Genomic DNA, 21,060 nt, shown 5'->3' with positions numbered 1-21,060 from the left:
TCTGATTGGCAGAGTCTGTTGTGATTGGTCTACCACGTACTGCGCCTGACGGAAACAAAAATGCCTATTACAATAATAACTTCAGCTCCGACCTGACACTGCCTACAGCTCAGCGATTGTACACACTGTAAACTAAAGACAGTAACGATGAAGTCAATTTTACCATTTCAATCCGAGCACGAATCCGAAGATGAAACATTGGAAGAACTAGTTATTCAACCCTAACCTCCATCGTAAGGACGACTTGAGTAGGACATTTCTATAATGAACTGCCCCGAGACTCAAAAGGTTGGAGATCCAAATGCAGCTTTTATTAAAGGGATAATCCAGACACATAGTCCAATGTACAGGCAACAGTTCAAAACACAGGTAGGCAGTCCAAACAAAAAAGCAATAGTTGTAGTTATGAAATTGTGTTTGTGCCATAAAAATATCCAAGTAAAAAGTCTCATTGGATGAATTCACATACTTATTTGTGGATGTATGCAAATGTTTCCAAAATATGTCCATGATTTTTACTGCAGCAAGATTACCAAAAATGTGAGCGTATGAGTTTCTTAATTTGTCATGCGTATAATAGGATATGTGCACTTGCAATGAAGGATTTAATGTGTAACTTGTGGTTGTGGTAGAGAAAAAAAAATCTTTTAAAGTTTGCAAATCTTAAAAAAAAAAATTCTGATACATTACTGAATCTGATACATGTGTGGATAATCTTTAAAACTACAGATTCTACCGTCACAGGTACTTAGTTGTTTTGCTCACACTGCTTTACAGACACACCTGTTTTACACACGTCACTCAAACACAGAACCAGGAAACACATGAGTTCAGAGAAAGTGATTCTGAAGTGCAGTTGAGCTGTTGTGTGTTTGTGTCTCTGTATTCATGCAGTAAAATGGCAGAAGCCAGAATTTCTCAGGATGAGTTCATGTGTTCAGTGTGTCTGGATCTTCTGAAGGATCCAGTGACCACTTCCTGTGGACACAGTTACTGTAAGATCTGTATTACAGGCTGCTGGGATCAGGAGGATGAGAAGAGAGTCTACAGCTGCCCTCAGTGCAGACAGACCTTCAGTCCAAGACCTGCTTTATCTAAAAACACCATTCTGGCTGAAGTGGTGGAGAAACTGAAGACGACTAAACTTGCTGCTGACTGTTATGCTGGAGCTGGAGATGTGCAGTGTGACGTCTGTACTGGAAGAAAACACAAAGCCATCAAGTCCTGTCTGGTGTGTCTGAACTCTTACTGTCAGAATCACCTTGAACAACATGAGAGTTGGTTTAAAGGAAAGAGACACAATCTGACTGATGCCACTGGACAACTGCAGGAGATGATCTGCCAGAAACACGACAAGGTCCTCGAAGTTTTCTGCCGGACTGATCAGAAGTGTATATGTGTGCTGTGTATGATGGATGAACATAAAAACCACAACACTGTACCAGCGGCAGCACAGAGGACAGTGAAACAGGTATGAACTTAAATAAGTCCCATTATAAGTCCTATTATAATCTCATTTAGGGCAGGTTCACACAGGACACGTTTTTGCTGTTAAAAACACATATATTTGGTTTAATGGAATGTGTTTAGGCTGTTTTAGGTTTTACAAACTCATTATTTTACACATACTATACATTATTGTTGCTCCTCAATGCCCCGCCTTTCTGAAACACGTTGCTTTTTACAAAGCTCATCGTTCTGAAAAGTGTGGTGTGCTCTGATTGGCTTGATCCAGCATTGTGATTGGTCCAAAAACCTTAAGCGTGTGACGAAAATGTCACGCCCCTTACCATATTTGGAACATCAGCTCCCTAAAAGCAATAATGACAGGTGATCATATCGAGCCAGAATCTGCAAAAAAACTGAAAAATGCAGATGACCAAGGTAAGGTTTTATTTCATTAGGGAAATAATTACTGATTATAATGACTTATACTGTCTTTTCACGCGTTGTGCCATGCTACAGGCAGGCCCGGGGTGGGTAATCGGGAGAATCGGGAGAATTCCCGGTGGGCCACTTCACTTTTGGGCCGGTCGAGGATTTTTTAAATATATTTTTTTCATATTTGTCACGTTAGTTACATTAGGCTACACACGTTCCGCATTCTGACACCGCAGCGCGCAGCCACTGCATGGGTTGTACCATGTGAGGGAGTTCTCCCCTCCCCTCCTATAGAGTTGGTTGGGTCCATAGCCCGTCTTTTCCAAAACATTTTCTGGGCCGGCCCTACCGTAACGGTACGCATCAGGGAGGATGGATGGGAGGAAGAGGCCAGGAGGTATGGAAGCTTGTTTCCGCCACAGAATAAAACATTTTAAAAGATAATTGCGACTTTTTATCTCACAATTGCAAGTTTACATCTCGCAATTCTGACTTTATTTCTCAGAATTGCGAGATATAAAATCAGAATTGCGTGAAATAAAGTCGCAATTGCTTGTTATAAAGTCAGAATTGCGAGATATAAAGTCAGAATTGCGTGAAATAAAGTCGCAATTGCTTCTTATAAAGTCTAAGTGAATTATTATTTAACCTTTAAATTATTTGTTGAACCATGGTATTAATACAAACTACACAATAGTAAGAGCTGAACTGTTGCTTCATTTATCCAATTTTGAAAAAGTGCTAATTTGGAATTCCACCATGGAAAAAGTGGGCTGGTCTTGGGCCTGAAACTCCCGGGCTGAAAAGTGGCCCCACTCCGGCCCTGGCTACAGGTGTGAGAACACTATGTAAACATAAAACCATGTCTCCATTTGTGATCATAGAAACGACAAGCAAGCATTACTCTATACTGCTCAAAACTCACGTTTGAATAGTCAGTAGCAAATTCTTAAAATATGAAAACATACTTACAGGCTGTGTCTGAGTCAGAAGCAACAGAATGTATTTAGAATCGGCCTTTGTGCACAGCCGACCTTGTACTCTCGCAGGTTCTGGAAACAATCCTCCTCTGTGTGCATAGCACACAGTCGAAAATTGTAGTTGTACTGTTCTGGAACAGTGTTGTAAATAAAGATTAATCACTGTTTTCTAATTGTGTCCTCTTTTGGAAGGCCAAACAAACTAGTTTGGCTTTCGCAACGAAAAACACATCATCTCCATGACATGGCCGGCAGCAACAATAATACAGCGAGAATAAAAGCTACACCTTCTTTCTCTGCGTATACATTGGCGCTGTTATGAAACTCTGCCCCTACATTCTGACGTAGATGCTTTGAACTTTGATCACTGCAGATCTTATACTTGCAGTTGCACCAACAGCTACATAACACACTAAAGAAAAAGGAAAACATGAAATCGCATCATATGATAGTGATGTGACGTTCGGCACCGAGGCTTCGAAGCTTGTATCAAAAAAACTAAACATCTCACATTGAAGCAGTGTATCGGAGCATGATTCGTTTTGCCATAACCATGTGATCTGTGACGTCCGAAGCTTGATTTCCACACACAGTCACGTGACTGCTTCGTATTCAGATTCAAAAATAGCGTGAACCCCTTGAGCAGGTTTCGAGTGTCATGCCCTTCGGTAGTAGAAAATAAAAAAAGAAATAGACTTAGCCCTCACACTGTTGGAGTCCTGTTCCTTTCATTTCTTAAATTACCCACAAAATAAAATGTCACCTCCCCATTTTACAAGCACTTCACCATTCCACATTCATTTTATTTTATTTTGACTATATATGCCTACATGACCCTTGCCTATTAACTCATACAATTAGGACTGAGGCTAAAGTTTATGTGAATAAGGCTACATTTGTTGATCAAAGCAGATTCATAAGAATGGTTTCTGTACAAGTCCCATTTATACATGTTTTTTCTTCATAAATTCATTCATAGAGTTGTTTGTTCATACACTGCGTAAGAACTACATCAACACTTACACATGAATTATGAGGATTCATTTTATTGCTTTGTGGTTTACAGAGCACAAAGTGATTTATTACATAAAAAAAAAAATGGATTAGTCTTCTGGGACAGAAAGGCAGCTTTTCCACCTTTTGACCACAAGATGTCATTAGTGTGCAACGTGTTGAAAAGCTTCGAGTAATGAACCATTTAAGATACAGTCGAGGGGGAAATCCCCAGTGCTTCACAAAGCTTCATTTCACCATCACTATCATATGACCTCTTTAAAGGGTGATCCAAAGAAAACAGGCAAAGGTCATAAACACAGAGTAAACATTCCAACACAAACACCAGAAAGGAAACTCAGGCAAACAGGGTGATCCAGGAAACAGGCAGGGGTCAAAACCATGGAACAGATAATCAATGGCACGCACACAGCAGTGACACATACAAGAGCTTGCAATGACACAATGAACCAGGCTTATGTAGGCAGAGGTTGACAAGGTAATGAGAACCAGCTGTAAGCAATAAGGGATGATGAGACCTGGCAATGGGTTGTGGGAAATGTAGTTCATGAGGGAATGACAATAGTCTGGTTTGGGGTGCCCTCTGGTGGCTATCAAAAACTCCAGCTGGTGATTGTGACACTTGTAACGATGATTGACATGACTGAACCAGGTCAGTCACAATTTTGCTTGACACAAAGTTCAAGAAATTAACCAGATTGTGCCACACAACATTGCAAACCTACAATATATTTGAAGAAGATCAGCAAGAAAACTCAACATCAAATATCTTCATAATCTCTAGATATTATGAGAAATTATCCATAAGAGACACAGTTACATACCTATTCTGTTTTACATGAGGTGCATAAAGTTCAAGGTTGAGGCGGTCATGTTTGGGTTGCAAATTGTACATACACCAAAATATGGTCCATTCCGAAGTGTTTAAATCCAAACAAACAATATTCGTAGATTCTCCTCTACTCCTGTATTGCTTTGTGCTTGCACAGCATCATGCAGCACGTAGACTCTGATCAAAGGCCCTGGCGCCGCTGGTTCCGTGGCTTGCAGTTTGTATATTAGCTAATGTCGCTAATTTTTTCTTATTGATTTAATTCTTATAGAGTCATGCGGTTTGAGACGGATTGAATTGACTGTATTCGTTCTCAAGTCAAAGTCATTTTCTTCATTTATAGAAATCTTTAAATTCGCAAGTGCAGTCACGTAGCCTAACTCAAGACCTCCACCTCTGATATTTACAGCTTTTTAAAGTGTGGAACGTGAGATAAACATCATATGATTTGCTTCAGCATCTCACTTGCAATATCACTTATTAAAAAAATCACAGAACAGGAAAACCCTGATTGTGTTATTATGAATTACATTCATTCAGCCACAGAGCATTGTAATGACATCGAACCTGGTCTGTCCTAGTCTCACCCTCAGACATAGACTGTAAAAAAATATGGACGACGCCCCTTCGTTCTCTTCCATTGATGAGAACTGAAGCCGCCAGTGTCCCGATATGGCGCTGACATATTGGAACTTGAGTCTGCGCAGTAGCGATCTCGGGACCAGACCTGCGCAGTAGTGAGCAGGAAGTAAAGCCGCGAAATCAACGCTCTGCCCTCACTCTCATAGAATGCTCTCATTTTTTACTTTTTAAAAAATGTATTGCAGTACGACAAGAGGCTTGTTAAAATAAAGTAAATACAATCTCCTCAGTCCTCCGAAGATCCCGGAAAAAATGTCCGTTGGTGCTTCAGTGACTACTTCGCTCAGAGAACCTGTCAATCACAGCTGTCCATCATGACGTTACACCACCGCATCACGTAACTAACTAAAAACCAACTTATTTTTGAAACAGACACTTACACCAGCGTGATAAAAACGACAGCAAATGAAAGAACCCACCTTTGGAAAAAAGATATTTGAAGGTGTAATTTAATTGTTTAGTTGGTCTCAGGTTTCGTTGAATAACACAGGGAGGCGGGGCTTATGACCTATACTAGGACCAGTCACCAGGGGGCGATCGAGACGTTTTGGCTTCACTTTTCAAGGCTTGTGCGGCACGCTTGCCCTCAGACATCACGCCCACGGACCGTTGGCTGAACGTCTGATGCATATGGCACACTTTTCTGGAAACACTTTCAGTAGTTTCGAAGTCGCGATCTGATTTGTTGAATTCTACAGGATACGCGTGTGTCGCATTCTTTAATGGTCCTCCTGGAAACAAATGCCATGATGCTAAACTCCCTTATGAAAGAAGAAAGACGTTGTGTTTACAACTGTGACAATGAGCGCTTGTTGTTTATTAGGAGTACGGACAAGGACTTATGGGTTTCTTTAGCAGAGGAAAAAATGGCAGAAAGATGAAGAGGGAGAAGAAATGTGTTGCAGACAATGGATGACAGTGAGTTAATAAGACGCTATGGATTAGATAGTGCAGGGATCATGTTTGTGACCGATCATATAGAGACACACTAACATCTCCAACACAGCGCAGAAGTGCCATAGCACCAGAAATTAAAGTAATCACTACATTATGATATTTGGCAACTGGGAAAATGCAACAATGCAGCAGTGATGATTTGGGTCTGTCACAACCTTCTGTAAGTTGAGTGATCACACAAACAATTACAGCACTTTCAGAACCTCTTATTGTGTCGCAGTTCATTTTGTTTCCACTGGACGTTCCCACCTTGCAGGCTCAAAAAACTGCATTTATGAATATAGCAGGCTTTCCTGGTGCGCACAAGCAGGGGAATGAACCGTTAATAATTTGAGCTACTGTATATATAATGTGTGTGTGTGTGTGTGTGTGAGAGAGAGAGAGAGAATGGTCAAATTGGAAAAATCACGCATGTAATTTCAATGTGAAAGCTTAGAGTAGACCCTACACTTGAAACCGCTCTTTTTTTTTCCTTCTTGGACAACCAACCAATCACAGTCTTCAAAAGATTGTGTCATACATAGCAACGGGGTCAGCCCCGCCTCCTCACTAAGATGAACGTTTTTGTCTTTTCCTTGCTCAGAGTTGCTCTCAGATCGGTCCCGAATCGCTCTTAAGCTAAGACTCCTACGTAGTTTTTAAGCTAAATTAGGAGTTTTGTGAGAGGATTCTTAGAAGCTTTAAGAACACGAGCCCTGACCTTCTGCCGTCAGTCACTAATTAATAAAAGGAGTATAAAAAAGCTCAACAAATACGTGTCTTTTGGGCTGCCTTCAGATCGTCAGTCCATATCCGATTGAAAGCTGATCAGATTTAGCTAGTGTGAACGGCTTTTGAACATTCAAAATTCATATGAAATGCAATTTTTTAAAAATCCGTTTCGAGCTACATTCATTTATGGTTTGAAATCTTATTCAAATCGCATTTCTGTTAATCCGTTTCAGTCTGACCACTCTGATCGGATTTCGCGAGGTTTATGTGACTTTCTCACGCCACGTAAAACGTCAGATGTTGTTATTGGAAACATGCTGAAAGTCAATTCTGTGTTGTTACAAAGGTGCCGGACGAGCAGGAAATGACAATATAAAGGAGATAAACGAGTTTTGAAACTGGCGGAGATGACACGGAATAAAGCATTACAGCCTCCTATGTTTCGGCCGCTGCCTCAGAAGACACAATAGTCCAACGTGTGGCTAAACACTTCATTGTTGTAAAATGTATTGCAAACCCGTCCATGTCGTGGTTTTTGTTGTTTTTGGCTTATGCTTACGCAACATCATTGCCATAGAAACCAATGCAGATATTCCAGAAAATGAAAGAGCCACATTGACACACAAATCAGATCTGAACAGTTGCGATACATTGTGTGGACATCAATAATTTTAGATCAGATTCCAATCGGATACACAAACAATCGGATTTGGACTGACAGTCTGAACGTAGCCTTGGACACGAGACACATCTAACTAACTTAACCAGGCCTCGCCCCCTTTATTAAAGGCAGGGTAGGCAGGATTTTTCTGTTTAAACTGTCTTTATATACCAATACATAATTAAAATGTTTAATTAAACTGCCCAACTAAGCAGCAAGTCAAAAGCCAAAGGTGACGGTAGCAAGGAACCAAACCTCAAACAATCAGAATATTATCCAGATCCATCTGGTTTAAGATCGGAGTCATCATGCGCGTATGGAGACGGGTTTGTTGAGGATCAGGTCCTCCGTCTGATCTGAATACAGCCCAGAATATTGTGACGTGTTCGTTACTGGAAGAAAACTCAAGACAACAATGGAGGCATTTCAGGGGGTTCAAAAACAGTCCACACTGATATAGAGAATAACTCTCTTTGGAGAGACTTTGCAGAGCTTTTTCTTGTTCAAACAGCAAAATTACACACTAAAAAAGACGAACATGGAAAAAAGCAGAATAGGACCCCTTTTAACCAGTAGTTCACCCAACAGATGAACAGTCATCATTTACTCTATTCCAAACTAGTATGACTTTCTTTTTTTCTGAGGAACATAAAATAAGTTTTGTTTTTTGTCTGAGGAACACAAAAGAAGGTCTGTCCGTATACTGAAAGTCAATAGGGTCCAGAAGTTTCAATCTTTAAAATGGACATTAAGGTAGCATAAAAGAAATCCATACAACTCCAAGGGTAAATCTAACGTCTTCTGCAGCGACAAGAAAAATAAAATAGGGAGGCATGTTTAGTCATGTGACATGCATGAGCCAGTGAGGTTTGATGTTATTGATGTGTCAACATATTTGATTTGGGCTTTAGAAACAGAGACATTCTTCAGAATATATTCTCTTGTGTTCTGCAAGAGAAAATCATACAAGTTTGGAAAGACATGAGGATCAGTAAACAATGAAATAATTTACATTTCTGGGTAAAATATCCATATAAAGCTAGGCAATTATGTAGTAATCCTGGCATTAATGAATGAACCTATAATCTTATCATGCAAGACCTTTAACCTCTCAATCTCACCACTTCACTGATACTGGATTCATATCTGTTTAGTTGATGATTAATGTAGGGTGACCATACGTCCTGTTTAACCAGGACATATCTGGCCAGGATTTCGAGATCGCCCAAAATGCCCGGGATTCGTCTTTTGCTTTCAACAGTCACCATTCATTATGTTTACATTATTACGTTATTTGACACTGACACGTACGTGCCAGCTTTGCAGGTCATGCATTCTGATTCACACGGATCCCGATCGAGACGAAAACACAGGAATTTTCTAATGCTTACACGCACATCAACCGATCACTTGTTTAGCGTTCATGTAAACACTACGTTCAGATTAACCAATCAGAATTAATTCAGTACTACTGAATCAAAAGGTGTACATGTAAACCAAATGAATGGCGACGAGAAAGCAAAAGCCGAATCGCGGATATTTTGGGCGATCTCGAAATCCCGGCCGGTCATGACCTGGAATATGGTCACCCTAATTAATGTGATGTTTCTCCTGTCATTGGTTTGTCCTTTAGCACAAGCTGAAGGAGACGCAGAGGTTGTTCCAGCAGAGGATCCAGCAGAGAGAGAAAGATCTTCAGCAGCTGAGAGAGGCTGTGGTGTCACATAAGGTGAGTCTGGGGGAGCGTGTCTATGTTCCCACAGCCTTATGTTCCCACAGCCCTAACCCTAACGCCGGTTTCACACCGCAAGCGTCAGCGGCGCGTGAGCAGCGCGTATTTTTTTCGGCGTCCATGTTAATCAATGAGTGCATTCACACCGCACGCAGAAGCGGCGCGGCAGCGCGTAGCAGGAGCAGAGCAGGAACAGCAGTGCCGCGATAGTTTCGGCGCCCAGTCTATTTTTAACGCGCCGCTTACGCTGAATTAAAGTGACAATGCATTGATCATGGCCAAAATACACCGCAGTTTTATCCCAAAAGCGCATTGATGATATCTATTGTGTTTTAAACAGTCAATCAAATGACCAACAGCAATTTAAAAAGAAAACAAATGTCCAAAAACAAACTTGTTGCCAGAACAATAAAAACAAAGATGAACCGAAAGTTATATAAATGAAATCATAAATAAAATAAGCTTCTTGACAAGTCTTTTCTCTTAAATGTATTTGAAAACGAAATAAAGCAATGAACTTATCCATTATAGAGTTGCCACTCTGTCTGTACAAAACCCGCAGTTCAGGCGCGCGTGACAAACGCTGCCAGTGTGAAAGCAAAACGCGCGTGTCCTGCTCCTGCTCACCATATGCACTGCTCCTGCGCTGCTTACGCTCTGCTAAAGCGTGCAGTGTGAAACCGGCGTAACCCTAACATACCTAAACCTACCCCTCACAGGAGGGAGACTTGTCTGGGATGTTACTGGGCTATCCCTGTACCAGCACAAGCACTAAAACCTACCCTTCATAGGGGACATAGTTAAATGAGAGAACATAGGGCTGTGGGAACATAGGGCCTAATTTTCAAAAAAAATCTGTAAAAAAAAAATTCTTAGAAATGTGGGAACATAGGGCCGTGGGAACATAGGGCTGTGGGAACATAGGGCTGACCCCGAGTCGGGAGAAGAAGATAAGTTTAAGAACTGTCAGTCAGGACTCACTGAAGCCACTGTGTGATTGTGATGTGTGTCCTAACAGCGTTCTGCACAGACAGCAGTGGAGGACAGTGAGAGGATCTTCACTGAGCTTATCCGCTCCATTGAGAGAAGCCGCTCTGAGGCGACACAGCGGATCAGAGATCAGGAAAAGACTGCAGTGAGTCGAGCTGAAGAACGACTGGAGCGACTGGAGCAGGAGATCAATGATCTGAGGAGGAGAGACGCTGAGCTGGAGCAGCTTACACACACACAGGATCACATCCATTTCCTGCAGGTAACAGAGATCTAGAAGAACAGGATCATAGTGAACTTGAGTAAGAGACTAACAGAAAAACATTTGTGGCGGGCGGTGCAATTTTGAGACACAAGCCCAAGTTTTTACTAGTAAGAAAGTCCGACTACGGTTCGGTTCCCTCATAGAATTAGTCAAGAGACTTGCTCTCTACGTGGGTAGAGAGCAAAAAATACAAATGTTTATTAATACAAAAATGGATTAAAATGTTGAACACTAAAACCAACAAGAAACACTGAAAACCCTACTTCAAAAAAAAAAAAAAAAACCCAACTTAATATGTAGCAGTTATGTATGTAAAACAAAAACTAAATAATACCGGCAGGGCTGAGACTTCCAATGGCAGGAATCAATGTGGAGTTCGGTTTTACAAGGCACATGTCCACGCACACGCACACCCGTGTAGTCTAATCACATGAACACATCAAACACACAAAGTGTACACCGCACCCGATAAAGAAGAACCACCACCACAAGGAGGAAGAGCAATCCAACCGTGGGACCCCAGCTCCTCCAATAAACAAATAAAAAGAGTAAGATACTATAAAAATGAACATAGAAATGGTAATGTGGACATCACTAATGAAGCAAGTCCTCACAGCAATGAATATCAATAACAAACAGAAATAAGGAGAAAAAAACAAAAGGATCAAATAGTTGGTCACCTGAGATTACTACAAAACAACTTGAATTCAGTAGATGATCACACACAAATAGAGTTGCATTAATAGATAATTTATCACATACATCCAGAGCTATAACCAAATAATTGGTTTTACAAAGAATAAAAAATAAATAAAAAAAGCAAATCAATCCAATCAAGCCAGACAAACTTTACTTCCAAAAAAAAAAAAAAAAAAAGATTAAATGATTTAAATCAAAAGAAAAAAAGAAACAGAGGCCAGAAATGTGAAGCAGGGCACTAAACCGGCACAATAAGAATCAAACGAGCAGTCCCCTTTTATTAATGGTGATGATCGCGTCTGCGCGGCTATATAAACCACAGCGCTTTAACCGCGCGAAGACAGCAGCAAACAATCACGGCATAGAACGAGAGGGAGAATCCTATAACGAACATAAAAGGAGATGTTACCAATCATAATACTATCCCCACTCCCAATTATAGATGCGTTTAAACACGCTTTATAGACATGAATTGGTCACAGTCATGCCCACCGACAACACAATGGGATACAGGCAATCATGGTTATTTAGTACACGAAAAGAATGTTAAGCCCACACAACCATACCAGCCCTATATAACAAGCTGCACTATGATTAACTGATTAACATACAAACGATTTCAGGTTCTCTTACGAGAGGTTCTCTCGTATTGCGTAAGTTGCTTAAGCTACGGGTTAAGTCATCTTTTCTCGAGATATGCGTTGCAGCAGCTAGCAGACCTAGAGCGGGCTAACTAGCGCGCTCATTGGCTGCCCTGCGGCAATCGCAGCAGCCTACCACTGAACCCTGCGTGACGTCACGCCCAATGGGGGCGCTTCATCTCTTCAGCGAAGCTCTACGCATCGCTGGATTTTTGAGAGAAGCCGCCGCCGTCGAAGCAAGCGACTAGCAAGCAGAGGACAGCGTCTGAGGAAGCCGGTCGTTTTTCGCCGCCTTCAGCCATCCGTGCCTGCTATGCTATCCGGCTATGCTATGCACACCCTCTGTTCTAAAAGAGCGCGAGCCGTTTTTATCAAAATGCCTCGCACTTCCTGTGGCTCGTGCAGAGCCCCGCTCAGCGACGGAGACCGCCACTTGATCTGCGCTCTCTGCCTGGGTCGAGATCACGCAGCCCTGTCTTCGGGAGGCTGTGTCCATTGCGAAGAACTAACAATGTCGACCCTGCGGGCTCGACTTGATTTGTTTGACGCCGAAACTGTACCTCCGCCTGCCTCTGCTGGGCCGCGCAAGAAGCACCGCTCCTAGAGGCCATCGGAGCCCGACATGACTTACAAGTGCTCGCCAGAACCTTCCCCTCGAGCCTCGTTATCTCCTTCTCCGCGCTCCTTCACGGACGCGCAGATGCCGGCCGCCGCCCTCACTGCTGCCGCCTCGGGGGATGAAGCGGACGGAGACGCCATTGTTGACAGCTGTTCCATCCTAGCTTCGGATAGTGAAGAGTGGTCTGGATCTAACCGTTCAGGCCCCGCCTCTTCGCTCCAGGAGTCCGGTGGGACCCAGGCCAGCGTGGACGCGGAACTTCTTCGCCTCCTCACTAAGGCTGTCGCCCAACTCGGCCTCGAGTGGTCCCTGCCTGAGGAGCCCGCGCCCAACAGGCTCGATGGGTGTTTTCTGCCTAGCCGCCGCCATGCGCCCGCCTCTAGGTCAGCACCTTTCCTGCCAGAGCTCCACGACGAGCTCTCTAAATCGTGGAACACTCCATTCTCCGTGAGACTTCGCTCCTCTGTCTCCTCGACGCTCTCCCAAGTGGACGGCGCCGCCGAGAAAGGATACAAGTCGATTCCCCCCGTGGAAGAGGCGGTTGCAGCACACCTTTGTCTGCCCTCTGCGGGATGGCGTTCAAAGGCTGCCCTCCCGTCTAAAGCCTGCTGGACCACATAAGCTCTTGTCGGCCACGCTTTCGCCGCCGCCGGACAGGCTACGTCCGCCCTGCACTCGATGGCAGTTCTGCAAATTCTCCAAGCCGATCTCCTCCGTGAATGGGACGAGAAAGGCGCGGACCAGACTGTCATCACGGATTTAAGGAGCGCGACGGACCTTTCCCTTCGTGCTACTAAGTCTGCGGCCCAGGCTATCGGCAGATACATGGCCTCGCTCACCGTCACGGAGAGGTACCTCTGGTTGACGCTTACGGACATGAGGGAGTCTGAGAGAGCCGTTTTTCTTAACGCCCCGCTCTCTCCTTCCAGTCTCTTCGGCCCAGCGGTAAGCTGGATTGTCGACCGTTTCTCCGAAGTGCAGAAGACCACACAGGCCATGAAGCTCTTCCTGCCTCGACGCTCGAGCTCCGCTGCAGGCCGCTCTCAAAATCAGCCTCCTGCACAAAGCTCTACCCAGCGTTCATCCCAGCCTCCGCCTTCGCAGCAACGCCAAGGCGGCTGCCCAGCTTCGCGCTCATCAAGCCGTCACAGGCCGCCTCCCCCGCGGGGACCCCGGCCCAAGATCGCGCTGAAACCTGAGCCCGCGAAGTCCTCCTAGCAGCTTCAAGGAGGAGAAGATGGTCGAGTCCCACCACGGCCGGACCGCCATCGAAACGTTTCGCTCTTTCAGTTCCCTTAGAAAAGGCGACTGCAGATGTGTATTTTGCAGCCAACGAGTGCATTGTACAACCCGCTCCCCTGCACCCAAACGCCGTTTTTACGGCGACCCAGAGAAATCTCAAAAAGAGTGTAATGTCTGGTTATCCGGCTCACGCAGATGGTGTTTTGAGTGTAGAAAATGTGCTCACTTCCCAGTGTTCACCCCTACACACAAGCACGGTTCCCCCTGTGTCACTCACTCTCACAGAGCCCACTCTCATAAAGCTGGCACATGCCGCTCGAGTGATAGATGTAGGAAATGTGCCCACGATACAGTGCCCACACCTACTCACTGCCCGCTCTGTTATACGGTTAACCCGAGGGACAACACCCATAAAGCCGCCACACACCGGTTATGTTGTAAATGTAAGTTCTGTGCCCGCTCGCGAGCGCTCACGCTTACTGATAAACGCATCACGTCCGGCACTGCACACGCGTCCCGGGTTTCTCTCCATAAAACGTTCCCCGTCCACGGCGACCGGGACATTGAGTATAAAACGCCCAGCCGTCGCTTTCAGCGCGCCGCTGTGTTCAAGCATCGAGAGCGCGCTGACCGCGCCGATACTTCAGATTCAGGTTCACGAGCCCGCGCTGTGCGGCGGCCGGAACCGAGAGGCCATTCTACCCATAGCTATGCATGCAGAAGCATGGGAAGCGATTCCAGGTGTGTCAGAATGGGTGCTGAACACAGTAAAGCAGGGCTATTCGCTGCAATTCGGTCGCCGTCCTCCGCGCTTTCTAGTACGGACCGAGACAAGAGTGAATCAAGAAGTAGCACACCTACTTCGCACAGAAATAGCAAAGCTGCTGTGCAAAGGGGCCATAGAACCAGTACCTCCTTCCCAGAGCGAGTCAGGCTTCTACAGCCGTTATTTCCTCGTGCCAAAGAAGGATGGAGCTCTCAGACCTATCTTAGATCTGAGATATTTGAACAAAGCTCTCATGAGGTGACCGTTCAAAATGCTCACGACCAGACAAATCCTCACGCAAATTCGCCCGAGGGACTGGTTTATCTCTCTCGATCTGAAAGACGCATACTTTCAGATTCAGATAGTACCCCATCACAGGCCATTCTTGAGATTCGCCTTCGACGGTCAGGTATTTCAATGCACCGTCCTTCTGTTTGGCCTGTTTTTAGCACCCCGTACTTTCACAAAGTGCATGGACGCGGCTCTCGCTCCCCTCAGAAGTCAGGGCATGCGAATACTGAACTATTTGGACGATTGGTTGATTCTGGCACAGTCAGAGATAGAACTAGTATCTCACAGGACGATGCTTCTCAGCCATCTGGAAAACTTGAGTCTCACGGTCACTTTTCTGGGGATAGAGCTAGACTCGGTTTCTATGACAGCCCGCCTGTTGACTCAGCGCGCACGCGTGTTCGACACCTGGCCGCGTCTTTCCAGAAAGGCAGCGTTGTTCCCCTGAAAACGTTTCAGAGAATGCTAGGCTGTATAGCTTCAGCTGCAGGAGTGCTTCAGCTGGGCTTGCTGCGTATGCGCCCGCTACAACGCTGGCTAAACGCACGAGTACCACACCGAGCCTGGGCTTCCGGCGGTCTGCGTATCAGGATGACTCAGAGCTGCGTTTCAGCTCTGGAGCCCTGGATAGAGGCCGAATGGTACCAGTTGGGAGTGACAATAGGAGCTATCTCGTACCGGAGGGTTATCTCGACAGACGCCTCCAACCTAGGTTGGGGCGCCCTCTTCGAGGGCAGGCCGGTCTTTGGCCATTGGTCAGACCGAGAGAGATGCCTTCACATAAACTGTCTGGAGATGATAGCAGTCGAGAATGCACTGAAGCACTTCCTCCCACACCTGCGGGGCCACCACGTACTGGTCTGCACGGACAACATGTCAGTGGTGGCCTACGTGAACCGCCAGGGCGGTGTCAGATGCAGAAGTCTCAGTGCTCTGGCAGAACGCCTTCTCGTTTGGGCTCAGCACTCTCTGCGCTCGCTGAGAGCGGCCAGGCATGTGCCTGGCCACCTGAACGACGGCCCAGACAGACTGTCTAGGGACAACGTTCCTCCGGGAGAATGGTCCCTACATCCTCAAACAGTCCAGCTGCTGTGGCGCCTTTTCGGCGAAGCGAAAGTCGACCTATTTGCGTAAAAAGACAACGTTCATTGCTCAAGGTTCTTTTCGAAGAACGAGGACGCGCTGGCCCAAGCTTGGCCCAGCTGCCCGCTGTATGCTTTCCCTCCGATCTCACTGTTACCACAGGTAATCAGGAGAATCAGGGAAGCTCGCCACTCGGTGCTCCTCATAGCCCCGCAATGGGAGAACCAGATTTGGTTCCAGGAGCTGATGCGGCTGTCAGACTTAGCCCCATGGCCGATTCCGGTGAGAAGGGATCTCCTCTCACAATCCGGCGGCTCGATTTGGCATCCTCATCCAGAGCGCTGGTCTCTGCATGCATGGATAATCAACGGATACCCATTGTCCTGCCAGAAGGGGTTGTGAACACGATCACGCAGTCTAGAGCTCCTTCTACGAGAAGGCTCTATGCGTCTAAATGGTCTGTGTTTGCCAGGTGGTGCGCCGACAAAAATCTAGACCCACAAACCTGTGGCGTCTTGTGGGTGCTCTGTTTCCTTCAAGAGCTACTGGATATGGGCAGGTCCCCTTCCACGCTCAAAGTGTATGTTGCGGCTATTGCAGCGTTCGCAGAGTCGACGCGCGGCCAGTCAATAGGAAGGAACGAGCTCATCATCTGCTTCCTCAGAGGAGCCAGGAGGATGAATCCCCCGTGGCCCCCGTCGGTTCCTATTTGGGATCTTTCTTTGGTCCTGGAGGCCCTGAAAGCGCATCCCTTTGAACCCTTACAGACCGTGGATCTGAAACACCTTTCGCTCAAAACCGTTTTTCTCATAGCCCTGTCTTCAGTCAAACGTGTGGGTGACTTACACGCGTTATCTGTTAACGCCGCGTGTCTCGAGTTCGGGCCTAATGACTCTAAAGTCATTCTTAAACCGAGACATGGTTATGTCCCCAAAGTGATTGGCACTCCCTTCAGAGCGCAGGTCATTTCATTTTCAGCCTTACCGGCATCCGGTAACGAAGTCGATGGTAACCTCCTTTGCCCTGTTAGGGCGTTGAGGGTTTACGTCACGCGCTCTGCCGCCTTCAGGCACTCGGTGCAGCTCTTTGTTTCGTTCGGTGGGCGCACCAAGGGTCTCGCCACCTCGAAACACAGTCTGTCCAGATGGATAGTGGACGCTATCGCGGCAGCATATGCGTCTAAAGACCTGCAGTGCCCTCTGGGCGTCAGGGCTCATTCCACTAGAGGCATGGCCTCGTCGTGGGCTTGGTCCAGCGGCGGGATTTCTATTCATGACATTTGTATGGCGGCAGGCTGGGCCTCCCCCTCTACATTTGTTAGGTTTTATAACCTGGAAGTTCCTGCCTTGCAGGCTAGACTTTTGTCAGTCTAAGTTATGTGTATGTTCTGCCCAGATTCGTTCGTGCGCAGGCTGCCTTCACTTAATTCTAGCTCCCCTGGTTGAGCTGCACTATAAGGGTTGATATTCTTTAATGTGGACCGGCTGCGCCGCTCTGTATTCCCTACTGTGTGCTTATGTACATGTGCTGGCCCACACTGTTGGCCGCCTTATTCCCACCAATCTGTGTCCCCCGGGTGTTCCCCTGGGACTTATGTGGTGCTGGCACGCACAGCGTTGACAAGGGGTTCCCGTAGCGTAAGCAACTTACACAATACGAGAGAACCTCTCGTAAGAGAACATACTCGGTTACCTAACGTAACCTCGGTTCTCTCTAGAAGAGGGAACAAGTATTGCGTAACCTGCCATTTTCGCGCCTCGAGCTGGTCTCGCTTCAGTCGATGAAAACCAGGTAAGCAGCCCCCGAGCCCTTCCTTATATACGCTAAGCCACGCCCCTTCTGGCGGGCTATGACGCATGGGGGCACTTGGACGTGACGTCACATGAGCGCGCTAGTTAGCCCGCTCTAGGTCTGCTAGCTGCTGCAACACGTTGACAATAAATGCAAAATTAAGGATAATTTTTTGGCTTCATATCTCGAGAAAAGATGACTTTACCCGTAGCGCAAGCAACTTACGCAATACTCGTTCCCTCTTCAAGAGAGAACCGAGGTTACGTTAGGTAACCGACTACGTTATGCACACACCAACAATTCCCAAAATCATCACCTATTAAAACATAGCACGCTTACCTACAACCACCGTCATCACGAGCAAACAAAAAGGGGAAAACGGACGTGACGCATCCCAGGTAACAGCCAATCAGCCTTTAAATAGAAGATACTACTTACTGATAGGCAAACGCTGCTGTCAATCACCTAATCCCGTTACAATTTCATGACAGCAGAATGAGCCATTGACTGAAGTGTTGATCTGTGTCTTCGGTTATTATATCATCATCAGTCAGACTCTCATTGATTGAAAGAGCCGCACTTCCAAATGCAGTTCAGCTCTGGAAATCTCTTAGGAAACAACAATGTGAAATCCACAAACTTGATGGTACCAGTTTCACCCAGCTAGATTTCCCATCATCTCTTTACTTATCTTTTTAAAATCTTTGGCTTATAGTTCAAATTTTGAGTAATGTTTACCAGAATCAGATCATCAATTTGTCCTCAAACAGGAGGACATATGAGGCTGTATATTAGTGATGCTTCAGCGTATTTAAACCACAAAGCCTGACCTTGGGATTGTTTCCTAAGAGTCCTTGTAAATTTCAGAGCCACTAACTCTTCAAAAGTTATAAATAATGGTCAATCAACTCGTTGCCTTTGAACTGCTTTTCCTGATTAAATCTACTCAACCCTGCAATGACTCAAAAAAAGAGTTGTATGACCCGGAAATCGGCTCAAAATCGGACGAAAATCACACAGTATTCCTTCCAACCTTAGGGTTACGGTGTTACCGAATTTATAGCTGTAACATGATAAAAATGAATATGAGAAGAATGAAGCTGATGCTGTGAAAGTGCTGGATTGAGGAGAGTTCCTAAAGAGCAACAAGAGCCACTCAAATCTGACAGTAGTGCAGGTTATTGATGAAGTGTGGAGGTGATGAGCTTTGATTTCTGTTTTCTGTAGAGTTTCCAGTCTCTCTCAGCTCCTCCTGAATCTACAGACGTAAATGACAATCCCTTCAGGTCTCTCTCCTTTTTTGATGGCGTGAGAGAATCTGTCCGTCAGCTGAGAGACAAACTGGAGGATTTCTGCAAAGAGGAGCTGAAGAAGATCTCTGACAGAGGTAAAGTCCTGGAGATTCATCAGCTCTCAGAAATGATCCTCCATCATCTCATATCATGTAGAAGATCATGTTAGAAATGTCTTGGGAACAGGTGCAGGGATCATTTTCTCTCGACATGATAATCACACTCTTCATGTCTGTTGATTTCCACAGTCACTTTCACCAACATTGTTCCCAGAACCAGGAGTGACTTCCTACAATGTAAGTCAATAAGAAAGCAAGCAGAGAAACTCACTGAGTGTGTTCATGTTCTTCCTGTAGAAAGTGAAAGAAAACATGACAGAAGAGTTTTAGAGTTGATCATGTAAATGATGATTTGCACAGGATATCTGGTAAACTATACTGAGACACTGCTGATATATTGAACATGAAGAGTTCAGCTATAATAAAAGATCAGACAGATTCATAATTCCTGATTCTGATGTGTTTTCTCTCCACCAGATTCCCATCAGCTCACTCTGGATCTGAACACAGTGAATAAACGCCTCTGCCTGTCTGAGAGGAACAGAGTGATTACATTCACTTACACAGATCAGCCGTATCATGATCATCCAGACAGATTTGATGTGTTTCCTCAGGTGTTTTGTAGAGAGAGTGTGTGTGGACGCTGCTACTGGGAGATTGAGTGGAGCAGGAGTGTGTGTATAACAGTGTCACATAAGAGCATCAGCAGGAAGGGATCGAGTCATGAGTGTGTGTTTGGATGTAATGATCAGTCCTGGAGTTTGGACTGCTCTTCCTCCAGTTACTCATTCATACACAATAATATAGTGACTAAACTCCCTGTAAAACCCATCATCAGTAGAATAGGAGTGTATGTGGATCACAGTGCAGGAACTCTGTCCTTCTACAGCGTCGACAGAGACACAATGAGCCTCATCCACACAGTCCAGACGACATTCACTCAACCGCTCTATCCTGGGTTTAGGGTTTATGGATCAGTGAAACTGTTTTGATGAATCAGAACAAACTGTAGAGAGATTCTACCCATAATGCTTTGAGCTGCATGATAAATCAGTAACAGTGAGATGTTATAGAGGGTGCTTCTCATTTCTTATTTGTGCATCCTCTCTTCCTTTCCTCGCATCCTACAGCTGAGACGCGAGGAAAGGAAGAAAATGAGGACGGATGAATCGAAGGAAAGCTTATTTGTATATTGAAATATTCTTGATCACTCAAACGTCACTTCAAAGCATCATCAGCTGCGCTCAAAGGATCTGCCCTTGTGTTGTTAAAGTTTGGTTATTTAAGAAATTAAAAAACAATAAAGATAACACAAGATGCCCTGTTGATATATGTGTGACATATGATTTATTGGTTACCTTATATGCAAAGGTAAAGCATAAGGGGTAATTTTTGCATATTTGAACATCCTTATTTGGGGTTAATAATTGTTCCCTTTATATTAGGTATGATCATCTCTACATATGTTAAATTGTACAACTGTGTTCTGGAATGGTTGGAATTTTGTAATATGTGGAGAAACCTATAAATAGAGCAGATGTGAAGAGGGAAGGAGAATTTATACATGCGTAAGGTTTCTGGACAAGAAAGACTCAGCATAGGATACACCTGTGCATCATCGCTCCTCTGGAAGCTCCTAACTCCTTGTTCCTTGCGGTGCAATTAGAGAATTGAGATGTCCTTCAAGGTGGCTGAATTTGATCGGTTTCCGGGTCACAGGCTGGAGGAGCGAGGTAACGAGGAAGGATCAATTTAAGTATTAAGAAGCATTGAGAGTCTCTTATTTTCTCTTCATTACATTAATACTTCAACTGAACTTCTGTCAGTGAAATAACATGTCAGAATAAATGTGTGTAATGAATCCTCATATAGACAGTAAGATCAGTGTGCGTTTGAGTGTACTTGTTTAACC

General features: G+C 45.0%; 1 protein-coding gene across 1 annotated transcript; it reads left to right on the top strand.

The window, feature by feature from the left end:
• Positions 1 to 845: 845 nt before the first annotated feature.
• LOC311289758 (E3 ubiquitin/ISG15 ligase TRIM25-like) lies at positions 846 to 20,400 on the top strand. The gene is made up of 6 exons (XM_084408008.1): positions 846 to 1,471; positions 9,312 to 9,407; positions 10,429 to 10,662; positions 19,025 to 19,184; positions 19,338 to 19,385; positions 19,626 to 20,400. The coding sequence occupies exons 1-6, from the start codon at positions 899 to 901 to the stop codon at positions 20,138 to 20,140; spliced, it is 1,626 nt and encodes a 541-aa protein (XP_084264134.1). The 5' UTR covers positions 846 to 898; the 3' UTR covers positions 20,141 to 20,400.
• The last annotated feature ends 660 nt before the right edge of the window (positions 20,401 to 21,060 follow it).

The sequence above is a fragment of the Rutilus rutilus genome (assembly GCF_951802725.1).
Source record: "Rutilus rutilus genome assembly, chromosome: 4".
NCBI classification, from domain to species: domain Eukaryota; kingdom Metazoa; phylum Chordata; class Actinopteri; order Cypriniformes; family Leuciscidae; genus Rutilus; species Rutilus rutilus.
This window is presented reverse-complemented; position numbering and strand designations above follow the sequence as displayed.